Here is a 27,234-nt window from a genome sequence, read left to right on the forward strand (position 1 = left end):
TGTAGAGCTGGTTTGGTGGTGCTGAATTCTCTTAGCTTTTGCTTGTCTGTAAAGCTTTTGATTTCTCCATCGAATCTGAATGAGATCCTTGCTGGGTAGAGTAATCTTGGTTGTAGGTTCTTCCCGTTCATCACTTTAAGTATATCATGCCACTCCCTTCTGGTTTGTAGAGTCTCTGCTGAGAAATCAGCTGTTAATCTTATGGGAGTTCCCTTGTATGTTATTTGTCGTTTTTCCCTTGCTGCTTTCAATAATTTTTGTTTGTCTTTAATTTTTGCCAATTTGATTACTATGTGTCTTGGCATGTTTCCCCTTGGGTTTATCCTGTATGGGACTTTCTGCGCTTCCTGGACTTGAGTGGCTATTTCCTTTCCCATGTTAGGGAAGTTTTCGACTATAATCTCTTCAAATATTTTCTCTGGTCCTTTCTCTCTCTCTTCTCCTTCTGGGACCCCTATAATGCGAACGTTGTTGCGTTTAATGTTGTCCCAGAGGTCTCTTAGGCTGTCTTCATTTCTTTTCATTCTTTTTTCTTTATTCTGTTCCACAGCAGTGAATTCCACCATTCTGTCTTCCAGGTCACTTATCCATTCTTCTGCCTCAGTTATTCTGCTATTGATTCCTTCTAGTGTATTTTTCATTTCAGTTATTGTATTGTTCATCTCTGTTTGTTTGTTCTTTAATTCTTCTAGAAATTTGTTAATCATCTTCACTATCATTATTCTGAATTCTTTTTATGGAAGATTGCCTATCTCCATTTCATTTAGTTGTTTTTCTGGGGTTTTACCTTGTTCCTTCATCTGGTGCCTAGCCCTCTGCCTTTTCATCTTGTCTATCTTTCTGTGAATGTGGTTTTTGTTCCACAGGCTTCAGGGTTGTAATTCTTCTTGATTCTGCTGTCTGCCCCCACTGTAGATCCTGGTTTCCTCAGCCAGGAAAGGACACAGCATCTCCTAAGATGGAATTAGTACTTGGGTGAAGAAAGCAGTGCATGAGGGGTGGTCAACACTCCATCAAAATCATGGCATCTTTACATTTGAGCAGTGAAAATACTCCATTGCTTAATCTCCTTGAGTCTCAATATTCTTACCTCCTAGGCAAATGAAGAGACACTGTGGAATAATGAAGTTTATACTGAAGATAAATTCTTCTCACTCCTGCTGGGCCAGTCACCTCAAACTGCTTATATCACAATCGTTGGTCAGTCAAATCCACAGGGCAATTCTCCTCAAGCAGCAATCAGGGGTCCATGGAAGCTGCTGGTGTTGCAGGGTCTCCTGCAGAGGCGGGGGGTGGCTGTGCCTCACCATGAGGACAAGGACACTGGCAGCAGCATTTCTGGGAAGTACTCCTTGGTGTGAGCCCTCCCAGAGTCCCCATATTTGACTCTTGATTGAATTTCTTTTACGCCTGTGGGAATTTTCAAGTTTTCTATTTTTTGTTCTCGAGACAATTTTGGTTAGTAATATTTTTCTAATAATTTGTCCATTGTCTAAATTTTCAAATTTATTGGTGTAAAGTGGTTCATTACATTTTTACATTTTTTCATGTCTGTAGTATCTATAGTTAGAGACCCTTTTTTTCTTATATGGATGATTTGTTCTTTCTCTTTTTATTTATCAGTTTCATTAGAGATTTGTCAGTTTTATAAACCTTCTAAAGGTACAAACTTTTGGCTTTGAGGAACATCTCTATCACATGTTTGTCTTGCAGCATTAATTTCTAATCTTTTTTGTTTTCTTCCTTCTACTTTCTTTGGGTTTATATTGCAGCTCTCTTTATAACCCCTTGAGTTGGATGTTTAGCACATTAATATTTAACCTGTCTCGTTCCTGATATGAGCATTTAGGATTACAAATTCACTCTGTTCTACCTTGGCTACACTCAGTTTGATATATGATATTTTCATTATAACTCAGTTAAAAACATTTTATAATTTTCATTATGATTTTTTTCTTTGGCCCACGGGTTATTTAGAAGTATGTTTCTTATTTTCAAAAAAATAAGGTGAACTTATAGTTTTTGATTTGATTTTTTTCCAGTTTTATTGGAATATAATTGACATACAACACTGTATAAGTTTAAGGTGTACAGCATAATGATTTGACGTACAAACATCATGAACTGATCACCAAAATAAGTTTAGTGAACATCCATCGTCTCATATAGGTACAAAATTAAAGAAATAGAAAAAAATTCTTCCTCATGATGAGAACTCTTAGGATTTACCCTCTTAACAACTTTCATATATAACATACAGAGTGTTAATTACATTTATCATGTTGTACATTACATCATTAGTACTTATTTATCTTATAACTGGAAGCTTGTACGTTTTTATGCCCCCATCCAATTCCCCCTTCCCCAATCCCCCACCTCTGGTAACTACAAATCTGATCTCTTTTTCTATGATTTTGTTTGTTTTTGAAATATAATTACCCTACAACACTATGTTAGTTCCTGTTACACAACATAATAATTCGATATTTCTATACATTTTGAAGTGATCACAGGATATGTCTCATTACAATAGGTCACCATACAAAGATACTATATAGTTATTGTTATATTCCCCGCACTGTACATTTCATCCCTGTGACTTGTTTATTTTTCAGCAGGAAGTTTGTACCTTCCAATGTCTCTTACCTATTTCTCTCCCCCTCTCACCCCCAACCCCTCTGGTAACCACCTGTTTGTTCTCTGTACCTATGACTCTGTTTCTGTTTTATGATGTTTGTTCATTTGTTTTGTTTTTTTAGATTCTAAATATAAGTGAAATCATACATTATTTGTCTTTCTCTATCTCACTTATTTCACTTAGCATAATACCCTTGAGGTCCATCCATATTTTTGCAGATGACAAGATTTCATCCTTTTTATGGCTGAGTAGTACTCCATCGTGTACATATACCACATCTTCTTTATCCATTCACCTGTTGATGGGCACTTACGTTGCTTACATATCTTGGCTATTGAAAATAGTACTGCAATGAATATAAGGGTGCATATATCTTTTCTAATTAGTGTTTTGGGGTTTTCTTCCTTGATAAATACCCAGGAGTAAAATTGATGGATCATTTGGTAATTCTATTTTTAACTTTTTGAGTAATTTCCATACTGTTTTCCACAGTGGCTGCACCAATTTACATTCCCACCAACAGTGCAGGAAGGTTCCCTTTCCTCCGTATTCGGCCAGCGTTTGTATATCTTCTTTGGAAAAATATCTATTCAGATCCTCTGCCCATTTTTTAATCAGGTTGTTCAGTTTGTCGATGTTGGGTTGTATGAGTTTGTATATATCTTGGATATTAACCACTTATTGGATAAATTTGCAAATATCATCTGCCATTCAGTAGATGGCCTTTTAAAAAATTAATTTATTAATTAATTTATTTATTTTTGGCTGCGTTGGGTCTTCGTTGCTGCGTGCAGGCTTTCTCTAGTTGCGGCGAGCGGGGGCTACTCTTCGTTGTGGTGCGCAGCCTTCTCATTGTTGTGGATCATGGGCTCTAGGCGCACGGGCTTCAGTAGTTGTGGCACACGGGCTTAGTACTTGTGGCTCATGGGCTCTGGAGTGCAGGCTCAGTAGTTGTGGTGCACAGGTTTAGCTGCTCCATGGCATGTGAGATCTTCCTGGCCAGGGCTCAAACCTGTGTCCCCTGCATTGGCAGGTGGATTCTTAACCACTGTACCATCAGGGAAGTCCCTGGCCTTTTTGTTTTGATAATAGTTTTCTTCGCTGCACAAAAGCTTTTTAGTTTGATATAGTCCCATCTGTGTATTTTTGCTTTTGTTTCCTTTGCCTGAAGAGGCAAATCCAAAAATTGTTACTAAGTTCAGTGTCAAAGATCTTACTGCCTATATTTTCTCCTAGAATTTTTACAGTTTCTGGTCTTATACTTAAGCCTTCAATCCATTTTTTAAAAATTAATTAATTTATTTATTTTGGGGCTGTGTTGGGTCTTCATTGCTGCGTGCAGGCTTTCTCAGTTGTGGCGAGCGGGGGCTACTCTTTGTTGCGGAGGACAGGCTCTAGACGTGGGGGCTTCAGTAGTTGTGGCCTGTGGGCTCAGTAGCTGTGGTGCGTGGGCTCAGTAGTTGTGGCTCGCAGGCTCTAGAGCGCAGGCTGAGTAGTTGTGGCGCACAGGCTTGGTTGCTCTGCGGCATGTGGGATCTTCCCGGACCAGGGCTCGAACCCATGTCCCCTGCATTGGCAGGCGGATTCTTAACGGCTGCGCCACCAGGGAAGTCCCATTTAATCCATTTTGAATTTATTCTTATCTATGGTATGAGAGAGTAGTCCAGTTCAATTGTTTTGCATGTAGCTGTTCAGTTTTCCAGAAACCATGTATTGAAGAGGCTGTCTTTTCCCCATTGTATATTCTTGCCTCATTTGTTGTAGATTAATTTCCCATATAAGTGTGGGTTTATTTCTGGGCTTTCTATTCTGTTCTATTGATCTGTGTGTCTATTTTTGTACTAGTACCATACTGTTTTCATTACTGGAGGTTTGGAGTATAGTTTAAAATTAGGAAGTGTGTTTCCTCCAGCTTTGGAGATTGCTTTGGCTATTTGGGGTCTTTTCTGTTTCTATACATATTTTTAAATTATTTAAATTGAAAAGTGCCATTGGTATTTTGATAGGGATTACATTGAATCTGTAGATTGCCTTGGGTAGTATAGTCATTTTAACAATATTAATTCTTCCAATCCATGAGCACAGTATATCTTTCCATCTGTTTGTGTCATCTTTAATTTCTTTCTTCAGCATCTTATAATTTTCTGAGTACATGTCTTTTATTTCCTCAGTTAGATTTAGTCCTGGGTGTTTTAGTCTTTTTTGATGGAATTGTAAATGGGATTGTTTTCTTAATTTCTCCTTCTGATAGTTTGTTGTTAGTGTATATAAATGCAACAGATTTCTGTGTATTAACTTTGTATCCTGCAATTTTACTGAATTCACTGATGAGTTCTAGTCGTTTTTTGGTGGCATCTTTAGGATTTTCTATGTATAATATCATGTCATCTGTGAACAGTGACAGTTTTACTTCTTCCTTTCCAATTTGGATCCATTTTTTTTCTTTTTCTTGTCTGAGTGCTGTGGCTAGGACTTCCAAAACTATGTTGAATAAAAATGGCAAGAGTGGACATCCTTGTCTTGTTCCTGATCTTAGAGGAAATGCTTTCAGCTTTTCACCATTGAGAATGATGTTAGCTGTGGGTTTGTCATAAACGGCCTTTATTATGTTGAGGTATGTTTCCTCTATACCCACTTTGTTGAGCGTTTTTATCATAAATGGAAGTAGAATTTTGTCAAAAGCTTTTTCCTGCATCTATTGAGAGGATCATATGATTTTTTAAATTTTTTATTTATTTATTTTTTCTGGCTGCATTAGGTCTTCGTTGCTGTGTGCAGGCTTTCTCTAGTTGCAGTGAGCGGGGGCTACTCTTCATTTTGGTGCATGGGCTTCTCATTGCGGTGGCTTCTCTTGTTGCGGAGCACAGGCTCTAGGCACGTGGGCTTCAGTAGTTGTGGCATGCGGGCTCTAGAGTGCAGGCTCAGTTGTTGTGGCACATGGGCTTAGTTGCTCCGAGGCATGTGGAATCTTCCCAGACCAGGGCTCGAACCTGTGTCCCCTGCATTGGCAGGTGGATTCTTAACCACTGCACCACCAGGGAAGTCCCAATCATATGATTTTTATTCTTCAATTTGTTAATGTCATGTATCACATTGATTGATTTGTGGATATTGAAACATCCTTGCATCCCTGGTATAAATCCCACTTTATCGTGGTGTATGATCCTCTTAATGTATTGTTTGAATTCAGTTTGCTAATATTTTATTGAGGATTTTTGCGTCTACGTTCATCAGTGATATTGGCCTATAATTTTCTTTTTTTGTGATATTGTTGTCTGGTTTTAGTATCAGAGTGATGCTGGCCTTGTAGAATGAGTTCAGAAGCATTCCTTTCTCTGCAAATTTCTGGAATAGCTTGAGAAGGCTAGGTGTTCACTCTTCTGTAAATGTTTGGTAGAATTCACCTGTGAAGCCATCTGGTCCTGCAGGGACTTCTGTTTGTTTGGAGTTTTTTTTTTAATAATTTTTTGTGGTAATCTCTTATGATCCTTTGTATATCTGTGGTGTCAGTTGTAACTTCTTTTTTTAGTTTAATCTTTATTTTATATTGGAGTATAGTTGATTTACAATATTGTGTTAGTTTCAGGTGTACAACAAAGTGATTCAGATATATGTATACATATATCCATTCTTTTTCAGACTCTTTTCCCATATAGATTACTACAGAATATTGAGTAGAGTTCCCTGTACTATACAGTAGGTCCTTGTTGATTATCTATTGTATATATATAGTAGTGCGTATATGTTAATCCCAAACTCCTCATTTTTCCCTCCCCCCACCTTTCCCCTTTGGTAACCTTGAGTTTGTTTTCGAAGTCTGAGTCTGCTTCTATTGTGTAAATAATTTCATTTGTACCATTTTTTTTTAGATTCCACATATAAGTGATATCATATGACGTTTGTCTTTGTCTGACTTACTTCACTTAGTATGATAATCTCTACGTCCATGTTGCTGCAAATGGCATTATTTCACTCCTTTTTACGGCTGAGTAATATTCCATTGTATATATGTACCACATCTTCTTTTCCCATTCATATGTTGATGGACATTTAGGTTGCTTCCATGCCTTGGCTATTTTAAATAGTGCTGCAATGAACATTGGGAGTGCGTGTATCTTTTCAAATTATGATTTTCTCCAGATATATGTCCAGGAATGGGATTTCTGGGCCGTATGGTAGTTCTATTTTTAGTTTTTTATGGAACCTCCATACTGTTCTCCATAGTGGTTGTACCAATTGACATTCCCACCAACAGTGCAAGAGGTACCAATTGACATTGCCACCTACAGTGCAAGAGGATTCCCTTTTCTCCACACCCTCTCCAGCATTTATTGTTTGTAGACTTTTTGATGATGGCCATTCTGACTGGTGTGAGGTGATAACCTCATTGTAGTTTTGATTTGCGTTTCTCTAATAATTAGCAATATCAAGCGTCTTTTCATGTGCTTTTTGGCCATCTTTATGTCTTCTTTGGAGAGATGTCTATTTAGATCTTCTGTCCATTTTTTGATTAGGTTGTTTGTTTTTTTGATATTGAGCTGCATGAGCTGTTTGTATATTTTGGAGATTAATCCCTTGTCAGTCGCTTCATTTGCAAATATTTTCTCCCATTCTCTGGCTTGTCTTTTCATTTTGTTTGTGATCTCCTTTGTTGTGCAAAAGCTTTGAAGTTTAACTAGGTCCCATTTGTTTATTTCGTTTTTATTTTCATTACTCTAGGAGGTGGAAGCAAAAAGATATTGCTACAATTTATGTCAAAGGGTATCCTGCCTATGTTTTCCTCTAAGAGTTTTATAGTATCTGGTCTTACATTTAGGTTTTTAATCCATTTTGAGTGTATTTTTGTGTATGGTATTAGAGAATGTTCTAATTTTATTATTTTACATGTAGCTGTTCAGTTTTACCAGCACCACTTATTAAAAGACACTGTCTTTTCTGCATGGTATATTCTTGCCTCCTTTGTTGTAGATTAATTGACTGTAAGGGTGTGGACTTATTTCTGGGCTTTCTGTCCTGTTCCATTGATCTATATTTCTGGTTGTGACTTCTTTTTCACTTCTGATGTTCTAGATTTGGGCCCTCTCTCTTTTTCTCTTCATGAGTTGGGCTAAAGGTTTATCAATTTGTTTATCTTTTCAAAGAACCAGCTCTTAGTTTCATTGATTTTTCTGATTGTTTTTTAAAGTCTCTATTTCATTTATTTCTGCTCTGATCTTTATGATTTCTGTCCTACTAACTTTGAGTTTTGTTTGTTCTGCTTTCTCTACTTAGGGTTAGGCTTTAGGTGTACGGTTGTTAGGCTTTAGGTGTACGGTTGTTTATTTGAGATTTTTCTTGTTTCCTGAGGTAGGCTTGTATTGCTATAAACTTCCTTCTTATAACTGCTTTTGCTGCATCCCACAGCTTTTGGATTATTTGCTTTTCATTTTCATTTGTGTCCAGGTATTCTTTTAATTTCTTCTTTGATTTCTTCAGTGATCCATTGGTTGCATAGTAGCATATTGTTTAGCCTCCACATGTTTGTGTTTCTTGCAGTTTTTTTCTTGTAGTTGATTTTTAGTCTCATAGCATTGTGATCATAAAAGATGCCTGATATGATTTCAATTTTCTTAAATTTATTGAGACTTGTTTTGTGGCCTAGCATGTGATCTGTCCTGGAGAATGTTTTGTGTATACTTGAAAAGAATGTGTATTTGCTGTTTGGGGATGGACTGTTCCAGATAGATCAATTAAGTTCATTTGGTCTAATGTGTCATTTAAGGCCAGTGTTTCCTTATTGATTTTCTGTCTGCACGATCTGTCCATTGATGTAAGTGGCCTGGGACTCCTGGAGTAGGAGTATCAGCCCACTGGTGGGCAGGGCCAGGGTCCAGGGGGTCCTGTGGCTGGTGCTGCCCACTAGAGGGTGACGCTGGTCCTGGGGCTGGTGCTGGGCAGTGGTGAGCAGGACTGGGTCCTGGGCCCTCAGGTGGACAGCGCAAGGTCCTGGGGCGGCTGTGGGCTCAGGGAGTCTTAAGGCAGCCAGCCTACTGGCAGGTGGGGCTATGCCCCTGCCCTGCTCACTGCTTGGCCTGAGGCATCCCCATACTGGTGCCTGCAGGCTGGTATGCAGGGCAGGTCCTGGCACTAATAAGCCAGAGGGAGGATTCTGAAATGGCGCTTGCAGCACCAGTGTCCTTGTGTTAGGACGAGCTGCCCCCAAAATAGCTGCCACCAGTGTCTGTGTCCCCAGGATGAGCTGCCCGCAGGCCGCAGCCCCTCCAGGAGGCTCCCCAAGATCAGCAGGTGGGTCTGACCCAGGCTCCTCTCAATTTCCTGCTTTTGTCCTGGGCCCTGAGCACGTGAGATTTTGTGTCCTTTAAGAGTGGCGTCTCTATTTCGCACAGCCCTCTGGCTCCCCTGGAAGGAAGCCCCGCTCGCCTTCAGAGCCAGATGTTCTTTGGGCTCGACTTCCTGGTTCAGGGCCCCCAGGCTGGGGAACCTGACATGGGGCTCAGACCCCTGACTCCTTGGGGCGAACCTCTGCGGTTGTGATTATCCTCCCGTGTGCAGCTTACCCACCTGGGGGTTTGGGTCTTGACTACACCGCGGCTCTGCCCCTCCTACCCAGCCTGTTGTGAGTCCTCCTGTACATCTTCAGTTGTGGACAGTGTGTTCTTCTAAGCTTCTGGTCTTTCTCGTCACTAGGTGCTCTGTGAATAGGGTGATTCTCTTTGTGTCCATGGGAGAAGGTGAGCTCAGGTGTCTTCCTACTCCCCCATCTTGGCTGCTTTTCTCTATTTGTTATTGATTTGGGCTGATTAATTTGGGCAGAGAATAAGCTTTGTATGATTTTAGTTCTTTGAAATTTGTTGAGTCCTGCTTTGGGGCCAGTAGATAGTTTTTGTAAATATTCTGTGTAATGGTTTGAGGGAGCACGTAAATTTCCACAGTTGTTTTTGTTCTATGTATGTCTGTGGGGTTCAGTTTGTTGTTTAAATGTGTGTCCTTAATGACTTATTTTATCTGGTTTTGTTGTCAGTTCCTGAGAGAGGTGTGTTAAAATCGCCCACTAGAGTTTGTACTTTTGACTCTTTCTCCTCGTTCTGCCAATCTTTGCTTTGTTTATTTAGTGGCTGTGCCTTTGACTACACGTGCATTTACCACTGTTGTATCTTCCCGGTGAGCTGAGCATCTGGTGATGACCTGACCCTCTTACTGCTGTTACTGCTTTTTGCCTAAAGTATTTTTGTGTTTCTAGACAACGCCACCAGCTTCCTGTTACAGTTTCTATACAGGGCGTCTTTGTCTGACTTTGAAAATGCAGCGCTTCTGTACGTTATGGCTTTAGACTTCTCTTTTAAATAGTAAAAAGTGGGCTTCCCTGGTGGCGCAGTGGTTAAGAATCCGCCTGCCAATGCAGGGGACGTGCGTTTGAGCCCTGGTCCGGGAAGATCCCACGTGCCGCAGAGCAACTAAGCCCGTGCGCCACAACTACTGAAGCCCACGTGCCTAGAGCCCGTGCTCCACAACAAGAGAAGCCACTGCAATGAGAAGCCTGCGCACCTCAATGAAGAGCAGCCCCTGCTCTCCGCAACTAGAGAAAGCCTGTGTGCAGCAACGAAGACTCAGCGCAGCCAAAAATAAATAAATTTTAAAAAAATAAAAAATAAATAGTAAAAAGTTAGATTTTTGTTGTTTTTATTGTTGGTGGTTTTTTTAATCTAATTTGATAAGATACTTTTCTTTAGCTTGGTCACTTCATCTATTTGTATTCTTGTCTTCACTTAGATTTTGACCTGATAATTTCATAATGTCAATTCTTCAAGACCCTTAAGACAATTAAAATACAATTTTTCCAGCATTTTTGGTTATTTGCACGCTGGCCAGACAATTCTCCAACAGAAGGTCCACGTGCTTCTTAAGCACATTTTCGCAAATCTCTGTGTTTGATCCCACTTCACCCGCACGTCAGAGGCGCCCGGCTCCCGACCCCCAGGTTGTGCGATGCCCGCGGGGCCTTGGGGCCCCTCACCGCGCGTCCTTCCGCTCGCTGGCTCCTGTGTGTTCCCACTGTTCTCGCGTCTGCCTCATCCTTGTAGACTCATGTCCTGAAAACACTGAATCCTGCCACGGTTGTTCTAGTGAGGACTTGAAGGGGATCAGGGACCCGCTGTCTGGAACCACCGTCTTCAGCTGGACATTCAGAGTGTGTGTCGTTTGATGTTGTCACTGCAGGTGGAGCTGTGTGAGATGTCCCTCCTCTTAGCAGAGTGTCACCCACAGGGGGCGTCGGTTACTCTGTGTTTTTTTGGTTTTTTGGTTTTTTGCGGTACGCGGGCCTCTCCCTGTTGTGGCCTCTCCTGTTGCGGAGCACAGGCTCCGGACGCTCAGGCCCAGCGGCCATGGCCCGCGGGCCCAGCCGCTCCACGGCACGTGGGAGCCTCCCGGGCCGGGGCACGAACCCGGCAGGCGGATTCTCGGGCACGAACCCGCGTCCCCTGCATCGGCAGGCGGACTCTCAACCACCGCGCCACCAGGGAAGCCCTACACTGTGTTTTATACGCGATGTGATGAGCGCATGGAACTCACGAACCCAGGGCAGGACAGGCTGGACCACTTTGTAAGCATCTTCTGAAAGCCCCGCATCCACCATCCGCAGGCTGGTAGGCTAAGAGGTGTCTTCATTTGGGGGGAATATTGTTGGTATTTTACAAGATGCCTCAAAAGTCTGCCTCTCGGGGCTTTAATGCACAAAGGGGTTTTTGGTAGCATTTAAAAAATAAATGACTGGCATTGATTTATTAATGATTTATCAAGGAAACATTATTAGGCTTTGAAAATATTTTTCAGTGACTTTTTCTGGAGCAGTTGATAAATTCAGCAATGAAAACAAACTGATCTACAATTTCAGCACCTCATCCATAATATCAACATTTAATATCAACATCTAATATCAACATCTGTACCAAGTTCTACACAGGCAGCTCCCAATGTTCCCGAAATGATTATCAAACTGTAATGAATATTCTGAAACCCCTTAGGAGTTGTCTCTGGACTCTGTGCCTGCGTTTTATTGAGATAACATGTACGCGCTGTAACGTGCACACAAATTAAATGTTCACTAGTGTGAGTTTGACACTTGTGTACACCTGTGTAGCCACCACCCAAAACAAGATGCAGACCGTTTCCGTCCTCCCCCCGGTTCCTCGTAGCCCCCCGCCGTCCCCACCCCCGGCCTCTAACCCGGAAGCTGCGTCTCATTTCTATCATCGCCCTTTAGTCCTGCCTGTGCTGGGGCTTCACACGTGCTCTTCTGTGTCTGGCTTCCTGCACTTAACACGGTGTTTCTGAGATTCACCTGTGGTGCCCTGTGCATCAGACTTCGTTCTCTTTATCACTGTTATTCCTTTGTATGAATGTGCCAGAATCTGTTCCTCAGAATCCGTTCTCATCACGATGGACATTTGGATTGTTTCCAGTTTGGGGCTGTTGTGAATAAGGTTGCTGTGAGCATTCCTGTACAAGTTTTTCTGTGGACGTACTTCTGTTTCTCTTGGGTAAATACCTCACAGTAGGGTTTCTGGGTCCTATGGTTAGTAGATGTTGACAGCATCTAGTGTTATGGTTTAGTACTTGGTATTTTTGATTTGGGGCGTTCTAACAGGTGCGTAGTAGTCTCTGGTTATGGTTTTGCTTTGATTCCCCAGTGACTAATGATGTTTACAAAGTTCCATGAGCCTGTGGTCATTTGTGCATCTTCTTTTGTCGTGTCTGTTCTAAAATTTTTGTCCGTTGTCAATTGGGGTTTGGACTTTCTATTGCTGTTATTTAGGAGTTCTTTATACATAATCTGAGTACAAGACCTTTGTTACATATATGTGCTGCAAATATTTTTTCAGATTCTGTGGCCTCTCTTCATTTTCTTAACGTCTTTTTACAAGAGAAATTGTTAACTCTTATGAAATCCAGTTTTTTAGTTTTTTTTAAATGTGTCATCTATGTTTTGTAAAAATTTTTGTAGCTAATTTCTGCCTCCCAAGATGGAAGAAGATGCCAGCCTGTTCCCTAAGAAGCTTTTGGACGACGCCCCCCTTGTGGAGGATGGTAATTAAGCAAGGTCTTTTCACAAATAAGACACGTTTCAACACACAGAAGACAAACGATGTGCTTAATAGTTGCCCTTTAATTTCCTTTTTTCAGAGAGACTACATCTTTTAAACTCATATTTTTTCTCAGAAAGGTAGCTTATATTATTCTGAGTTTAATCAGAAGAAAGACCCATGTGGCTGAGACTTTGAAGTTCAGTGGCCGACTGTAGTTTCCCAGTTTTCTGTTATTGCTTCAAATGGCAATAATGAACCTGTTGTATGTAACATGAAGAGCCTGGTTTAAGAGCAAGCAGCTGGATTTCGCGTCTGCCTTTGACTAGTCTGCTCTGATATCTTGTCATGTGGCCTTTAGAAAACTCCACTCTACGCTCATGAAACAAGGGTGGGAAAGACAATAGTGTTTTGCTATTATTAGGAAAATAGTTGTGACTTTGCAGACCCCTTGGAAGGGTTCCCTGGGCCACACTTTGAGAACCACTGCTCTGAGCCGCCATCCCATCGTTGCCCAGTTGGCGTGTGTCAGGATTTACCCTGGAGCTTCAGGCTTGAAGGTCTCCATCTGCTTTCTGTTGTTTTAACTCTCACTCTATTTCTAGAAACAGATGAACTGGAGGATCCGGAGTTTGTGCTGGGCTCTGTCCCTGGGGAGGCTGAGAACGAGGCGGACCCAGGAAGCTCCTGGTAATTAACCCGGGGCAGGGGGAGGGGCAGGACGCGCTCCCCACACTATGGCAGCGGGCGTCCTTTCCGCGTTAAGTCCAGGGAAAGAGCAGAACATAGACAAGAGGCAGCAGAGACCAGCCGTCGAGGACAGAAGGCAGGCCTCACTCCTGCGGAGGGACTTGAGCCACCTAGACCAGCTGCAGGAAGAGAAGGACCTTTTCACTCAGAAAACGGGGTGAGTGGGGCGGGCCGGGCTCCGGCCGGGGCCCATCTGTGCGGGGTGTCCTTCGAGGCAGGTGGCCAGCGGAGGCCTCCCTGAGGAGGGGACCTGCAGGCTGGGACGTGGGTGGTAGGAACAGGGCACAACGGCTGGGGTGGGGCAATGAGTGCAGGGCCCGGGGCAGCAGGCGAGGATGCCAGGTCATGTGCCCGCAGACCAGAGCCCTCCCGTCAGTGTCCCTCCAGGCCGCTCTCCGAGAGGTGCCCCGGCCGCTCCTGCCCTTAGAGGGCTGTCTTGGGGGGTGGTGCACCTCTCTGTCCTGCGCCCGCCCCCCCACCCGGTTCATCTGAGCGCCCCCACGAAGTGGCCACACCTCAGAGTGTAACTGGGCTTGGGTGACCAGGAGGGCAGAGGAAGATGAAGTAGGAGATCTCAGAGTGGGCTCAGCCAGGAGGGTCTCTCAGTGGCTTTTTGGCCCCCGAGATGCTCCTAGTCGTTAGGTGAGTGTGCTGGGTCCTTCCTGAGGGGCTGGCCACCAGGGGGCTGGCTCCCCACCGTTGTGAGAATGAGAGACCAGTGGAGAGGGGGTGGGAGCGGGGTCAGATCAATGAAGGGGGCCCAGGAGAAGCCTTCCTTTGGCCACAGCCCTGCCCTCCCAGTCGGCCAGTTTAGAGGAGAAGTCAGGCGAAGGCATCGCTGAGCCTGAAGGCCAGCAGCCCCTGAGGCCCTGACCCGCTTGCCCTCTGCAGGGCAGCCGTGGGCGACCTGGAGGCAGCGCCCCAGCGCCTGTCAGAGCTGGGGAACGAGAGGGACCTGCAGGTGAAGATGCCGGCCGTGCTGCAGGAGAGCGTGTAAGTCCAGGCCGTCGAGCAGGGACGGGTTTGAAGATGAAGAATGACATTTTGTGCTTGACTTTCAAGCTGCCTAAAAATTGAAAGGTAGCTGAGACTTTCCATGGTTTAAGTGTTTTGCGCGTTCTCCATGTTTGTCTGAGTTCTCAGGAACTGTGAAATCAGCTTCTTTTTCCTTTTTTCCTGCTCTTTGAGCCTCCAAAGAACTACCAGCACGATTTTTAAAAGAGCTTGACACCTTTTCTGAGAGCATTCCTGCCGCCCCGGCAAGGAGACGGCTGCGCTGTGTCAAATCCTGTACGCGGAGCTTGTCTTGGCAGCTTCCTCTCTGCACCAACCGGCACCGGGCCGGTCCCCACCGGCGCCGCGAAGCCCCCGCGGCCCTGCCTGTGTCGGATCACTGTATGGTCCATTAAGTTTTTTAAAAAACTTCTAAATTTTGAAACAATTTCAAGTTCACAGAAGAGTTGCAGAAATAGCACCAAGAACCCCCGGTGCCCCCTTGCTCTCCCCACCATCCCGGTGACACTTCAGAGCTGGGGGGATGCAGGGGGTCGCCCCACCTCCAGTAGGAAAGACCCTGTCTTCCCGTGACGCTCGTGACCTTGACGGTTTTGAAGCATCCGGGCCAGGAGAGGTCCCCCAAGTTGCCTTTGTGTGATGTTTCGTCGGGGCGGTGGTCTAGAATCCCCCATGTGCTGCCCGCCCCACCCCCACCCCACCCCCCGCCAACAGGCTTACGATGGCCACCGGTCCCATTTCCAGTGGGGGAACTTTGGCCACTTGATCGAGATGGGGTGTGTAGGGTTTCTTTTTTGGTTTTAAAGTTTACACATTTTTTAAAAATATTTATTTATTTATTTGGCTGCGCTGGGTCTTAGTTGCGGCATGCGGGATCTAGTTCCCCGACCAGGGATCGAACACAGGCCCCCTGCATTGGGAGCTAGGAGTCTTAACCACTGGACCACCAGGGAAGTCCCTAAAGTTTACACTTTTTTAAATTTTAATATTTATTTTATTTATTTATTTAGTCTGCACCAGGTCTAAGTTGCAGCATGTGAGATCTTTAGTTGCAGCATGCATGTGGGATCCAGTTCCCTGACCAGGGATCGAACCCGGGCCCCCTGCATTGGGAGCACAGAGTCTTACCTATTGGACCACCAGGGAAGTCCCATGCAGGGTTTCTTCAATGCAGAGTCATGCTTTTCCTTTGGAAACTAACATGGAACTTGTGGTACATATACTGTGAGACTGGAAAACCCCATCCTCATCCCTTTCACGCTCTGATGTTTGCATTTATTGATGCTTCTTGCTTGAATCAGTTATGATGATGGTTGCCAAAGGGCGATTTTCTAATTCCGTAATTCCTTCTAAATGTACGAGTTAGTGTTCTGCTGTAAAGAACAGCGTTCTCTTCCCCATGTTTCTTTATGGGTCAGTGTAGACTCTTCGACTTCTGTTCCATGCAGTGGGTTGCAACCTGCTTCATCATTTTTTAAATTATTTATTTATTTTTGGCTGCGTTGGGTCTCCGTTGCTGTGCGCGGGCTTTCTCTAGTTGCTGCGAGCGGGGGCTCCTCTTCGTTGCGGGGTGTGGGCTGCTCATTGCAGTGGCTTCTCTTGTTGCTGAGCACAGGCTCTAGGTGCATGGGCTCAGTAGTTGTGGTGCATGGGCTCAGTAGTTGTGGCCCACGGGCTCAGTAGTTGTGGCTTGCGGGCTCCAGAGTGCAGGCTCAGTAGTTGTGGCTCACGGGCTCTAGAGCGCAGGCTCAGTAGCTGTGGCGCACGGGCTTAGTTGCTCCGCGGCATGTGGGACATTCCCGGACCAGGGCTTGAACCCGTGTCCCCTGAATTGGCAGGAGGGTTCTTAACCACTGCGCCGCCAGGGAAGCCCCATCATCATTATTTATTTTGATGCTCCAGTCACCCCCAACTGGGCCAGTTAGCACCTCTTTCAAGCAGGCTCCCTGTCGTTCTTCGAGTGCTTTCTGGGGTAACGACGTGTTCCTAGCCCACTTGTTTCCTGTCCGCCCTAGTCCTAGACCTAGCCGGTTGTCCAGACCAAGCCAGAGCCTTGGTTTCTCACAGGGGGAGAGTGGTGTTTAGGGACCTAGGGCTGGGCGCCGCGTGGACCCAGTGGGAAGCACGTGCATGTCTCTGTGTGTCTGCGTTAGAGCCAGGAGTTGACACCCGTGATTCCAGCTCCAACAGAACCAGAGGGGGCACCCTCATCTCCCCTGTCTGATGGGACACTTCTTCGCCGACAGCTGGAACCTGTCTCTCATTACCTTCAGTGTTCTCGCTCGCTTCTCCTCCCGCCAAGTACCAGTCTGCTGCCCCTGCCCCTGCCCCAGACCCTGCGGCTGGCCCTGACCCCCCACAGCCCACCTGCCTGCCCCTCCTCACGTGGGCGTGGCTGCCGCCCATTTACTTTCTTTTTAATCAGCTTTATTTAGGTCCAATTTACATGCAGGAAAATGCATGTCAAACGTCCCTCGTGCATCCTGTCCGTCAGCAGTGCTGACCCCAGGTGACCGCAGGTGTCCTCTGCCCCGTAGTGTTAAGTGTGTGCAGACCCTGCAGTGTTTACTCCCGTGCCCGTCTCCTCCGTGCCACACAGCAGCCATGAGAGGCATTCATGTCCTCGCGCATGGCCGGTGTCTCCCTTCGTGGCCGAGGGTCCGCTGCTGTCTGCTTCACCACTGAGCAGGGCGGCCCGGCGTCTCACTGGCTCCCGTCGGAAGCCCACCGGCTCCCCTTCCTAGTCAGCATCCCCTTGGACAACGTAGTGACCCCTTGAACCTATTCTTGGGGGGACGTGACTTCAGGGCCCTCCTGTGTTGCTGCCAGAGTCTGTGTGCCCAGGCTCAAGGGCACCCCAGGCCGCAGGGACGTCGAGGAGTCCCCCCAGGTGTGGGCTGAGGGCAGGCGGGCCCCGCAGCAGGCGTCTGCTGTCCCCAAGGGCTTCCTTCAGGGGCACGTGTGAACTTGGGGCTCGGTGGCCTAGACGGCGTCACTCAGGGTCACTGAGCATCTGCTGAGTGCCAGACCCCGAGGTGAGCGTGTAGGGTCGGCAGTGAGTAAAACACTTGCAGTCCTTGCCTGTTTTCACGGGAAAGAGAGACACGTAAGCAAAGCATGAAGCTCGTGGCGGCTGCCACGTGGCATGGGCACTGCATCCCTGGGCCCAGAGAGCAGGGCTTCAGGGACAGAGCAGGGCGGTGTCACAGGAGACAAAGGGCCCGGGTGTTGGTCAGACTCGGTGGTGGGGCCCTGGAGTGGATGCTGCGCGGGGGCCGTGGCCCGGCTCTCCAACCCCTTTGCCAGCGTAAACAGAAGCGCCTCCCGTTTGCAAGGAGCGCCATGTGGCACGTCGAGATCCAGGAGAGGCAGCTGGAGGACGCCCGCAAGTCGGCCCGAGCGGAGGCCCCGGCCGCCAGGAAGTGCCTCGGGGAGAGGGGGGCCTCGGGGAAGGCAGAGCGGAACCGGCTGCTGCGGGTGCGGTAGGTCCAGGCCTGGGGCGCCCCCCCCAGGCCCACACCTGTGCCCCCGCTGCCCACGCCTGCGCCCCCAGCCAGGCCCATGCCTGCGCCCCCCCAGCCCACGCCTGCGACCTCCCACCGGCCCACGCCTGCGCTCCCTCCCAGGTCCCACGCCTGTGCCGCCCCCCAGGCCCAGACCTGCGCCCCCCTCGCCCACGCCTGCGCCCCCCGCCAGGCCCACGCCTGCGGCCCCCGCGGCCAACGCCTGCGCCCCTGCCCACCCAGCCCCAGCCTGGGCAGAGTGGCTTGGGCCACGCTTGCTCCCTGACCTGATGGCCGCTTCCCTCCTGGATGCCCTGCCCTCTGCCCGGCTCTGGCCGCTCCTTGTGGCCTGTCCTCCTGAGGCCCCGACACCTCGCATTCGCCTCGGGCAGCTGCTTCTGAGGGCGGGGCAGGTGGACCAGGTGCGCTGCAGGCCGGGGGACGCAGCCCCCCGCGGCCCTCCCGCCCTCGCCCTGCGCGGGGTGCTCACGGGTCCTCCTGCTGCAGCACCCCCACCTCGTCCAACCCGTGGTCGGCTCTTCCTGCCGCGCCGCGGGATCCGAGCCTGTGGACACCCACAGGCTCCCCACGGCCCCGCCCCCTACCAGGCACAGCGCAGCGCCCTCCCGCCTCAGGCTCTTGGCCCTGGTCCCGGGCCCTCTGCGGCCGAGCCTGCACAGGACGTGTCCCTGTCCCCGCTGCCCCGTGTCCCTGCAGGAGACCCGTGTCCCTGCAGAAGGAGCACGGCCTCAGGCACCAGAAGCTGGTGGAAGACGCCCAGAAGAACCATCGGAAGGCCGTGAAGTTCCTGAAGGCCTCTCTGGGGAGGTACGGCCGCCCTCTTCTCTCCGCGTCTCTCCCCCTGGCCCTCCCCTCGGCCCCAGCCCCGCCCGCACAGGGAGGACCCGAGGAAGGGGATCCATTGCCTTCGTCTTGAAATTCTCCGATTTTATCAGTGAGCCGTCACCTCATCACCCAGAAGGAATAAAAGTGTGTTTTCAGTCTTGAGCTGACGGCCGTTACTTTCAGACGAGGACTCCCGTCTAGAGAAATGGGCCTCACGTTTCCTCGTGGTTCGCGCGCAGCCCGGCTCTCCCGCACTTGCCTTTAACGTCACTGCGCTGGGCCGCCTCCCCGGGGCCCCTCGCAGCGGTGGCGCCGGGGCGTGACCGGGTCCCCCCCCCCCCCCCGCCAGGACGCGCGAGCAGCGGTGGAAAGACGAGCTGGAGAGCCGCGAGCGCGCGCGCAGGCGCATGGACGCCGTGCTGGCCCTGAAGAACAGCATCTCCGCCAACCGGGTAGGACTGGCCCCAGCTCCCGACCCCTCAGGACGCGCTCACCTGCCCCTGGACAGGCTCCCGCGCTCCAGGGGGACCGGGCTCGGCGAGGCAGTGCTGGAGCCCTGGGCCTTCCCAGGGGGAGTGATGCCCCCCGGGGCCTGGGGGCCAGTTGGACCAGGGAAGCGGGGAGGGATGCGCAGTGAGCCGCCGGTGCAGTGGAGACGGCGGGGCTCTGGCCTCGGGAAGCCCCTGAGGATTGGGGGGAGGGGGCAGCTGCAGGAGGCGGGTGCAGGTGGGAGCAGTGGTGATTTCCACAAACGTTGACCTCCGGCGTCTCTGGCACGATTTGAGGGCACCCAGCCCACAGAAAGCTCCGTTGCGCACGCGCACACCTGCGGATGCTGGCACACCTCCCTGTTCTCTATTCCCAAGGAGACACTCCGGAAATTTCAAGCATGGGGCCAGGCCAAGGCAGAGCTGGCGGAACAGAAGGCCCAGGCCGAGAAGGAGGTGATTCTGGCCCAAGGTGGGGACGCTTTCAAGCACTTTTGCCATCAGCGCCGGCGCCAGGAGCTGGAGGCCCAGAACCGGTGAGGGCCCGGCGGGGCGGCATCCCAGAGCGGTGGGCGGGTGTGTCTGTCACAACCTGCGGCGAGGCTGCCTCTCTCCCTGGGCCTCCCCCTCCCCCCCCACCCCATCCTGCAAGCCCCGCCCTCCACACCCCGCTCTCCAGCCCCCAGCAGCGGGGACCTCTCCTGGGCCTCGGGCACAGCCCCCACTGCCCCTGCTGCCCTGGGCATCCCCCGCCCGTGGCCTCCTCCCACGGAGAGGCTGCGGGCAGCCGGGGCTCACTTTCTGGGCTCCCCCAAACCGGGGCTCAGTGCTGCCTCAGTCCACGCTGCACCCCGTCATCCCCTAAGACCCCCTCGGCCTGCAAGTCCCCCGTTCTCAGCTCCCCAGGCTGCACCCGACCCGAGAGACAGGGGTCCCCCCGGGGGCTTCCCAAGAGGCAAGAGTGAGTGGCCGCCTCTCCTGCCTCAGCCCAGCCTTGCACACGAGGTTCTGTCGCATCCTCTTCATCCCGGAGGGCCTGTCCCTTGCCCCACAAGCAGCCCCACCCATCGTGGTCACTGTCAGCAGCTGCCCAGGTGTGGCCGCCCGGTCCTGTCACGGGGGAGTCGCGGTGCCCTGAGCGCCAGCCCCGGCGTTGGGTCATCGCCCGCCCGCAGGGGTCCCGGGGGCAGCGCCTCCTGCCTCGGAGCCCTTAGTCCCGGCAGGTGGGAGGCGCCAGCAGGGAGCAGCGGGAATGGCTCACGGCGTGACCGGCCTCCAGCCCTGAGGCCGCCCTGGGCACCCGGCGCGGGCGGCGCGGCAGCCCACGGGGTCGAGGCCTGTGGCGGGGACGGCGCTGGGCCGGAGGTTCGCGCCCCGGGTCTCCGGCCCGGCCGCCCTCCTGGGCTCCCTCCGTCGGCTCCTGCGCGCCGAGCCTCTCCGGGTCCGGGCGCAGCTGGCTGGCGTTTCCCCGCAGCGCCTTCAAGGGGCAGCAGAAGCTCAGGAAGCTCGAGGTTGTGAGTCGGATCTTGAAGGAGGGGGCCGAGGAGGACAGGAGGAAGCAGCGGCCCTCGCCCCCCAGACCCGCGGGCCGGCCCGTCCTGAGCGGCCAGACCTGGAGCTGCGTGGCCGCCTTCCGTGCCGGGAGGAGCGCGGCGGAGCCGCCCTGCTGCCGCCCGGTGAGCGGACCGCTGCGCTGGACCGCGCCGGGCAGCTCCGATCAGGACCGCGGAGAGCGCTCCTGCCCTCCGCCCCTTCGCCCCGACGCGGGCGCGGCCTCCGGCCGCCAGGCGGCCCAGCCCCGGCGCACGTGCTCCATGGCCCTCGCGGCTCCGCCCGGGGCTCCGGCGCCTTGCCCGCCTGGGGAAGCAGCCCCCCGCCGCCACATGTGCCCTGAACAGGCTTGTCTTGGGCCACCTTACCTGTCCCCAGATGCCAGAGCCAGGCTGGTGACCAAAGGCCCGTCACGGCCCAGGGGAGACGTGTGCCCCCGTCCACCCCCCACGCATGTTGGCCCCGGAGCCGGGGCGCTTCCCTCCATTTCCGCACTCGGTACTCACGTAGAGGGCCGGCCCCATAGATGACCTGCTTGCCTGTCCCTGAGGGTGTGGGGTAGGGACGTCGGGACCCCACCCTGAGCCCGGCAGCCCTTCGGCTTCTGCCCTGTGCGCCCCCAGCCCGAAGGCCCAGGTCACTGGCTCCAGCAATGCGCTGCCAGCCACGACCCCCAGGCTGCTTCGTGGGTGGCCCCCGAAGCCGTGCCTCTCTGTCCTCTCACCCCCAGCCGTGCTCCTGCCCTTCTCCGCGTGGGGCCTTTCTCACGCCTGCAGCGACATCGCCCTCCATCCTTGTCCCTGTGCCAGCCTGATGTCCCCGGAGGGAGGCCCCGTCTGGCCCTAGAGCAGCTGAGGGTCCGTGAAGGGGGTTCCGGGATGTCCATAAGTCAGAGTGTTTTGTGGCTCTTCTGGGCATTGGAGACCAGGCTTTCACGATGTGTCAAGACACTCATGCTGTAAACAGAAGTTGCAAGCCCGCGTGCGCTCCGGTCTCTGAGTGCAGAGCGGGGCTGGGTTGTCTGCCAAGGCCCTGGAGTCCCGCGGGTTCGTACTTTCCTCCTCCCGGTCAGTACAATCTGTTTTCTCGAATAAGCTGTTGCGTTCCTCTCCCCAACTCCAGGAGGGCAGGTCTGCGTTACCCCAAGCCTCTCTGCTGGTGAAGGCCGTGTCCAGCGAGTCCGTCCAGGCGGAGGCGGGGACCCTTGTCCGGAACGAGGGGACGCTGGCTCGGCCGGAGATCCCCGGGCTCTGGGAGGAGGACTACAGGCCGTACCAGGTAGCCCCTCGGACACGCGGCCACATCTCCTCATCCGTCTCCCACGCCTCCTCCCTGTCCTGGAGGCCGTGGCGGCCCCCCTCGCGGGGGCTGCTCTACGGTTCCCCCCAGCCACCTCCCTCCCAAACAACCACGGGGCCAGTGGCGGCCACACACAGAGGGGTGCAGGCAGGGGCTCGAGGCTGGGGGCCGAGCCCTAATTCTCCAGCTCACCACAGGGGAAGTGTGTTGCTAGAGAAAGGCATGAGTTCACGCTTCCTTTGACGGCCTTTTGTCAAGAAAGACGCACTATCCGGAGCACCGGTCGTCCTGGTTCTAAAAGGGCAGGCACAGCTCTGGGAGCCGAGAAGTGAGCGAGTGTCCACTGCACGCAGCAGGGCGCAGGCTCTGGCTCTGTCCCTGCGTTGGTCAGCCGAGGCCCGCGGCCACCGGGGAGGACATCGCCCGCCCCTGGTCTGTGTGCACGTTGGTTCCCATTGCTCTGAGGGCAGAGCCAGTTTGGTTCCGCTGGTTCTGAGGAGACCCCTGCCGCTGCTCTGCTCAGGCCCGGCCACTGCCGGGGACCACCGGTCAGCAGGCCGGCTCCCACCCCGGAGAGCGAGGCAGGAGGATGCCAGCCCCTGGGCCAGCAGGGCACCGGGAGCCAGGCCCCCAGAGGGTCCCTCTTCAAGTCACTAAGCCGGTCAGGGAGGCACCTTTATTTGTGCCACTGAAAAAATGTTGCTTCCTGTAGAGCTTTTCAAGAACTTTCTCTTGGCCTGATTTTAAAATCTAGAAAATGCCCCTCTGCCATTATTTCCTGGAAATCCGCCGGATCCTGGACGGCCCTGCTCGGACCCTGTTTCTCCCCTGACCCTGCCATACCCCCTCCCCCGCCTTGCTGGTGCCCACCCCACCCCGGCCCCGTGCGACCGTGGTGGCCCCCGGCTCCGGGCTGTCCATTTCCCTTACTCCCCAACTGACCGCGGGGAGGGCTGGGGGGGCTCCCGAGCCGGCCACTGTCCCCGCAAAACCCCAGGTGCCCAAGGAGGACATGGACCAGAAGCCCGTGGGCGGAACGAAGATGGACAAGGACATCCTGGCGCGCACTGTGCAGCGGCTGCGCAGCGGGGTGATCCACAAGCAGGTGGCATCCAGGCGCGAGTTCAGAGGGTGTCCCTTCAACAGCAAGCCCAAGCTCGTCCACTTCAAGGTGAGCCCAGGGTCCTCGCCTGGGGCGGAGGGGACAGGGCCCGGTCTCGCTCGAGGGGTCAGACGCCAGCCCCAGGAGGGCGATTGTCCTGGGGGGCTGGGATGTCACACCTTCCTGGTCCCTCTGGAGGAGCCAGGCACCACCCGACCCTTTGCTGGGGGACCCGCACCCACTGGCCCCCAGGGGGCCGCTTCCTGCCCGAGGCGGGGGTCCTACGAGACCATGGAGGGTGTCCCCATCTCCCAGGCGGGGATGTCAGGTGCCGAGAAGCAGCCGCCAGAAAACTTGGAGCAGGAACTTTTTATCTGCTTTTCCTAGGACTTTGATATCGGTAAAGTGTACAAGAAAAAGATCACGCTGATTAACGCCACCTACACGATTAACTACTGCAAGCTGGTGGGCGTGGAGGAGAGCCTCCGGGACTTCATCCACCTCGAGTACTAGGGGATGGTGGGGGTGGGGGGCGGCGGTCGGGGCGGGTGCTTCAGTCCCGGAAACTGTTATCAGAGCCTTTTTATTTGACCCACACTTTGGGCACAAAACCTTCAGCTTGGGTCCCCGTGGGCATTCTGTAAAGTGGCTCCTCCGCCTTCCTGAGACCAGCCCAGTTCTCCCTGATAAATGGCTTGATGTTTTCCCCTTCATTGTGTTTGGAGGTTGACCTCTCTGGGTAAGATTTCCCTGGAGGGCCTTGTGCCTTTTCAAGGTGAAGAAAAAAGCCATCTTTTATTTCGGGACTGTGTACTTGAACTCTGTATTTAAATTTTTTTTCTTTCTTTTAATTGTATCCAATAATTCTTTTTTTTTATTGGAGTAAAATTGCTTTACAATGTTGTGTTAGTTTCTACTGTACAATGAAGTGAATCAGCTCTATGTCTACATACACCCCCTCCCTCTTGTGTCTCCCTCCCTCCCCCCCAATCCCACCCCTCTAGGTGGTCACAGAGCACCGAGCTGAGCTCCCTGTGCCGTACCTCAGGTGCCCACTAGCTCTCTGTTTTACACGTGGTAGTGTATTTATGTCAGTCCTAATCTCCCACTTCGTCCCACCCTCCCTTCCCCCCACTGTGTCCACATGTCCGCTCTCTACGTCTGCGCCTCTATTCCTGCCCTGTAAATAGGTTCACCTGTACCATTTTTCTAGATTCCACATATATGCATTAATATACGGTATTTGTTTTTCTCTTTCTGACTTACTTCACTCTGTATGACAGACTCTAGGTCCATCCACATCTCTACAAATGACCCAATTTCGTTCCTTTTTATGGCTGGGTAACATTCCATTGTATATATGTACCACATCTGCTTTATCCATTCGTCTGTCTAATGGACATTTAGGCTGCTTCCATGACGTGGCTATTGTAAATAGTGCTGCAGTGAACATTGGGGTGCATGTGTCCTTTTGAATTGTGCTTTTCTCTGGGTATATGCCCAGTAGTGGGATTGCTGGGTCATATGGTAATTCTATTTTTGGTTTTTTAAGGAACCTCCATACTGTTCTCCATAGTGACTGTATCAGTTTACATTCCCACCAGCAGTGCAAGAGGCTTCCCTTTCCTCCACACCCTCTCCAACATTTGTGGTTTGTAGATTTTCTGATGATGCCCGTTCTAACTGGTGTGAGGTGATACCTCACTGTAGTTTTGATTGGCATTTCTCTAATAATTAGTGATGCTGGCCATCTTTTCATGTGCCTCTTGGCCAGCTGTTATGGCTTCTTTGGTGAAATGTCTGTTTAGGTCTTCTGCCCATTTTTTTATTTGGGTTGTTTGTATTTTTTGATATTGAGCTCCACTAGCTGTTTGTAAATTTTGGAGATTAATCCTTTGTCCGTTGCTTCATTTGCAAATATTTTCTCCCATTCTGAGGGTTGTCTTTTCGTCTTGTTTATGGTCTCCTTTGCTGTGCAAAAGCTTTTAAGTTTCATTAGGTCCCATTTGTTTATTTCTGTTATTTTCATTACTCTAGGAGGTGGGTCAAACGTATTTAAATTTTTACTCTGTTCCAGGGTTTCGGGTTTCTTCCTTTGAGACCCCACTACTGATATCTGACTTGGGTCCTCTTTTGTGTCCGATTTTCTTTCTGGTCCCTGTAATCCTTTCTTCTTTCCTATTTTGTTTTCCCCTCATTTTTCTTGTAACGACCGTTGATGTGTCTTCTGCGGGACCCTCTTCTCTTCGGCTCCTTGAGCATTTTGCCTTTGCCGTTAAGAGTTTTTTCTCCTCTTCGCCCTGGTTTCTCCAGCTTCTGTCCTCAGTTTGGAGGTCCCCGGGGCTCTTGAGTTTCCAGTTCTGCACGGCTCCTGCTGTGAGTGCTGCAGCCTCCAAGGCCCTGCCCTCTGCCCCCAGGGGCCTTCCCGGGGCTGCTCCCTGAGTCCACAGCTCTGGTCAGCCTCCCCGCGAAGGACACGCTGTCCCGTTCTGTGCGACTGTGGCCCAGACGCAGGATCTGCAGAGGCTCACGTGTTTACTCCCCGCGTGTTCTCCGCCTTCCAGGCGTGCTGATAGCGGGGGCTCTCCTGTGTCGCTAGTTCTTCCTGTTGAGCTGTGGGTTTCTGCAGGAGTCGGCAGAGGCCCAGAGTCGGGTGGTCACTGTCACCCAGGCCACCGTGAGGCGCCCCTCCCCAAGCCTGGAGCAAGAATTTTTTATTGGCAGCATTTCCTCTCGACACTTTGAGGATCTTACTCCCCTGCCTCCTGTTTTCTGCTGTTGCTGTTCCCTCCGATCCCCTGTCTTTGTAGGTTATCGAGCTTTTTCCTCAGGTTGCCGTGAGCTTACCCTCCCCTTGGGGTCCTGCGTGTCTACCACAGTGTGTCTGGTGTGGACTGATCTTTCCTAGGGCCGCTTAGAACTCCCGGTGCTTCCCGATCGGAGGATTCAGCTCTTTGAACAGCTGTGGACATTTCTCCGCCCTGTCCCTTCAGATGTCGCCTACCTCCCATCCTCACAGACCTGCCCCTGTGCTCTGATTCAAGCCCTGTCTATTCTGTGCCCCCCCGACCTCCTGACGCCTGTCTCACATCCCCGCCGCCCCGTCATCTCCCTGAGCAGGTTTCTCAGTGTTTCCTAGGGTCTATCCCTCTGTTGAGTACTTCTCTCCTTGGTCGTATCTAATCGGCTCTTGAAATTGCTTATTATGTGTCTAATTTCAGTTGCCGTATTTCTCATTTCTGAACATTCTAAGCTCTTTTTCAGATCAGCTGGTGTTTCTTGTTCTTTTTGCAAGTCTGTAATTCTCTGTGTCTTTCTACCGCCTGACGTCCTTGGAGTCTGGCCCTGCTCTTCGCCGTGTTCCGCGCTGGTCTGTGCGCAGACTTGGCTGAAGTCTGGGTTCTGACCTTCCCACGGCTGAGACTCCATCCTCGGGCCTCTGTTAGTCTGACATCAAAATGCTTCCCTCCCAATCCGAGGAGTTTTGGATTTGCTTCTGCCTGGTGCCACTGGGACGCTGCCAGCCAGGGACAGATTTTTATATTAAATTTTTAGCTTGTGCATTTCTATACAAAGTACAATAGGCAAAATCCAACCTTGTGAAAATGGACTTTGTGTTAGAAATTTTGTGGGGGGCTTCTTTTTCTCACCCAAATCCAGACCAAGTCCCTCCAAGTGTCCCTGGGAAGGTGGGGCTGTTTTTCTGGGTCTTTCACTGAAAGTGGGGCTCAGAGGGCTCCAGCTGAATGCAGGGCCCACAGTCCCAGCTCCCTACCTGTCTCACACACCTGACCTTGATCCTAAAACCCTAGATCCTTGGTTCAGGCCTGGCACGTGTCCTCGGGGGGACTGTGACCACTGCTCACCCCAGAGCATCTGTCCCTCTGCAGTTGGCCCCTGGGGACTTGCCTCCTTCCCTCCCCCCTCCCCCTCCCTCCCTCCCCCCTCCCCCTCCCTCCCT

At 51.1% G+C, this 27,234-nt stretch overlaps 1 protein-coding gene across 1 annotated transcript in view; it reads left to right on the top strand.

Annotated features, from left to right (window-relative positions):
• Nucleotides 1–12,660: 12,660 nt before the first annotated feature.
• Nucleotides 12,661–27,234, top strand: part of CFAP74 (cilia and flagella associated protein 74) — a 60,385-nt gene continuing 45,811 nt past the window's right edge. The window contains exons 1-12 of the mRNA XM_024125640.1: nucleotides 12,661–12,724; nucleotides 13,326–13,410; nucleotides 13,487–13,627; nucleotides 14,362–14,463; nucleotides 17,820–17,966; nucleotides 18,705–18,815; nucleotides 19,183–19,285; nucleotides 19,700–19,857; nucleotides 20,796–20,970; nucleotides 21,968–22,150; nucleotides 23,169–23,342; nucleotides 23,661–23,779. Coding sequence (XP_023981408.1) covers nucleotides 12,661–12,724; nucleotides 13,326–13,410; nucleotides 13,487–13,627; nucleotides 14,362–14,463; nucleotides 17,820–17,966; nucleotides 18,705–18,815; nucleotides 19,183–19,285; nucleotides 19,700–19,857; nucleotides 20,796–20,970; nucleotides 21,968–22,150; nucleotides 23,169–23,342; nucleotides 23,661–23,779 — 1,562 coding nt within the window. The remainder of the gene's footprint in view (nucleotides 12,725–13,325; nucleotides 13,411–13,486; nucleotides 13,628–14,361; nucleotides 14,464–17,819; nucleotides 17,967–18,704; nucleotides 18,816–19,182; nucleotides 19,286–19,699; nucleotides 19,858–20,795; nucleotides 20,971–21,967; nucleotides 22,151–23,168; nucleotides 23,343–23,660; nucleotides 23,780–27,234) is intronic.

The sequence above is a fragment of the Physeter macrocephalus genome, chromosome 3 (genome assembly GCF_002837175.3).
Source record: "Physeter macrocephalus isolate SW-GA chromosome 3, ASM283717v5, whole genome shotgun sequence".
Classification (NCBI taxonomy): domain Eukaryota; kingdom Metazoa; phylum Chordata; class Mammalia; order Artiodactyla; family Physeteridae; genus Physeter; species Physeter macrocephalus.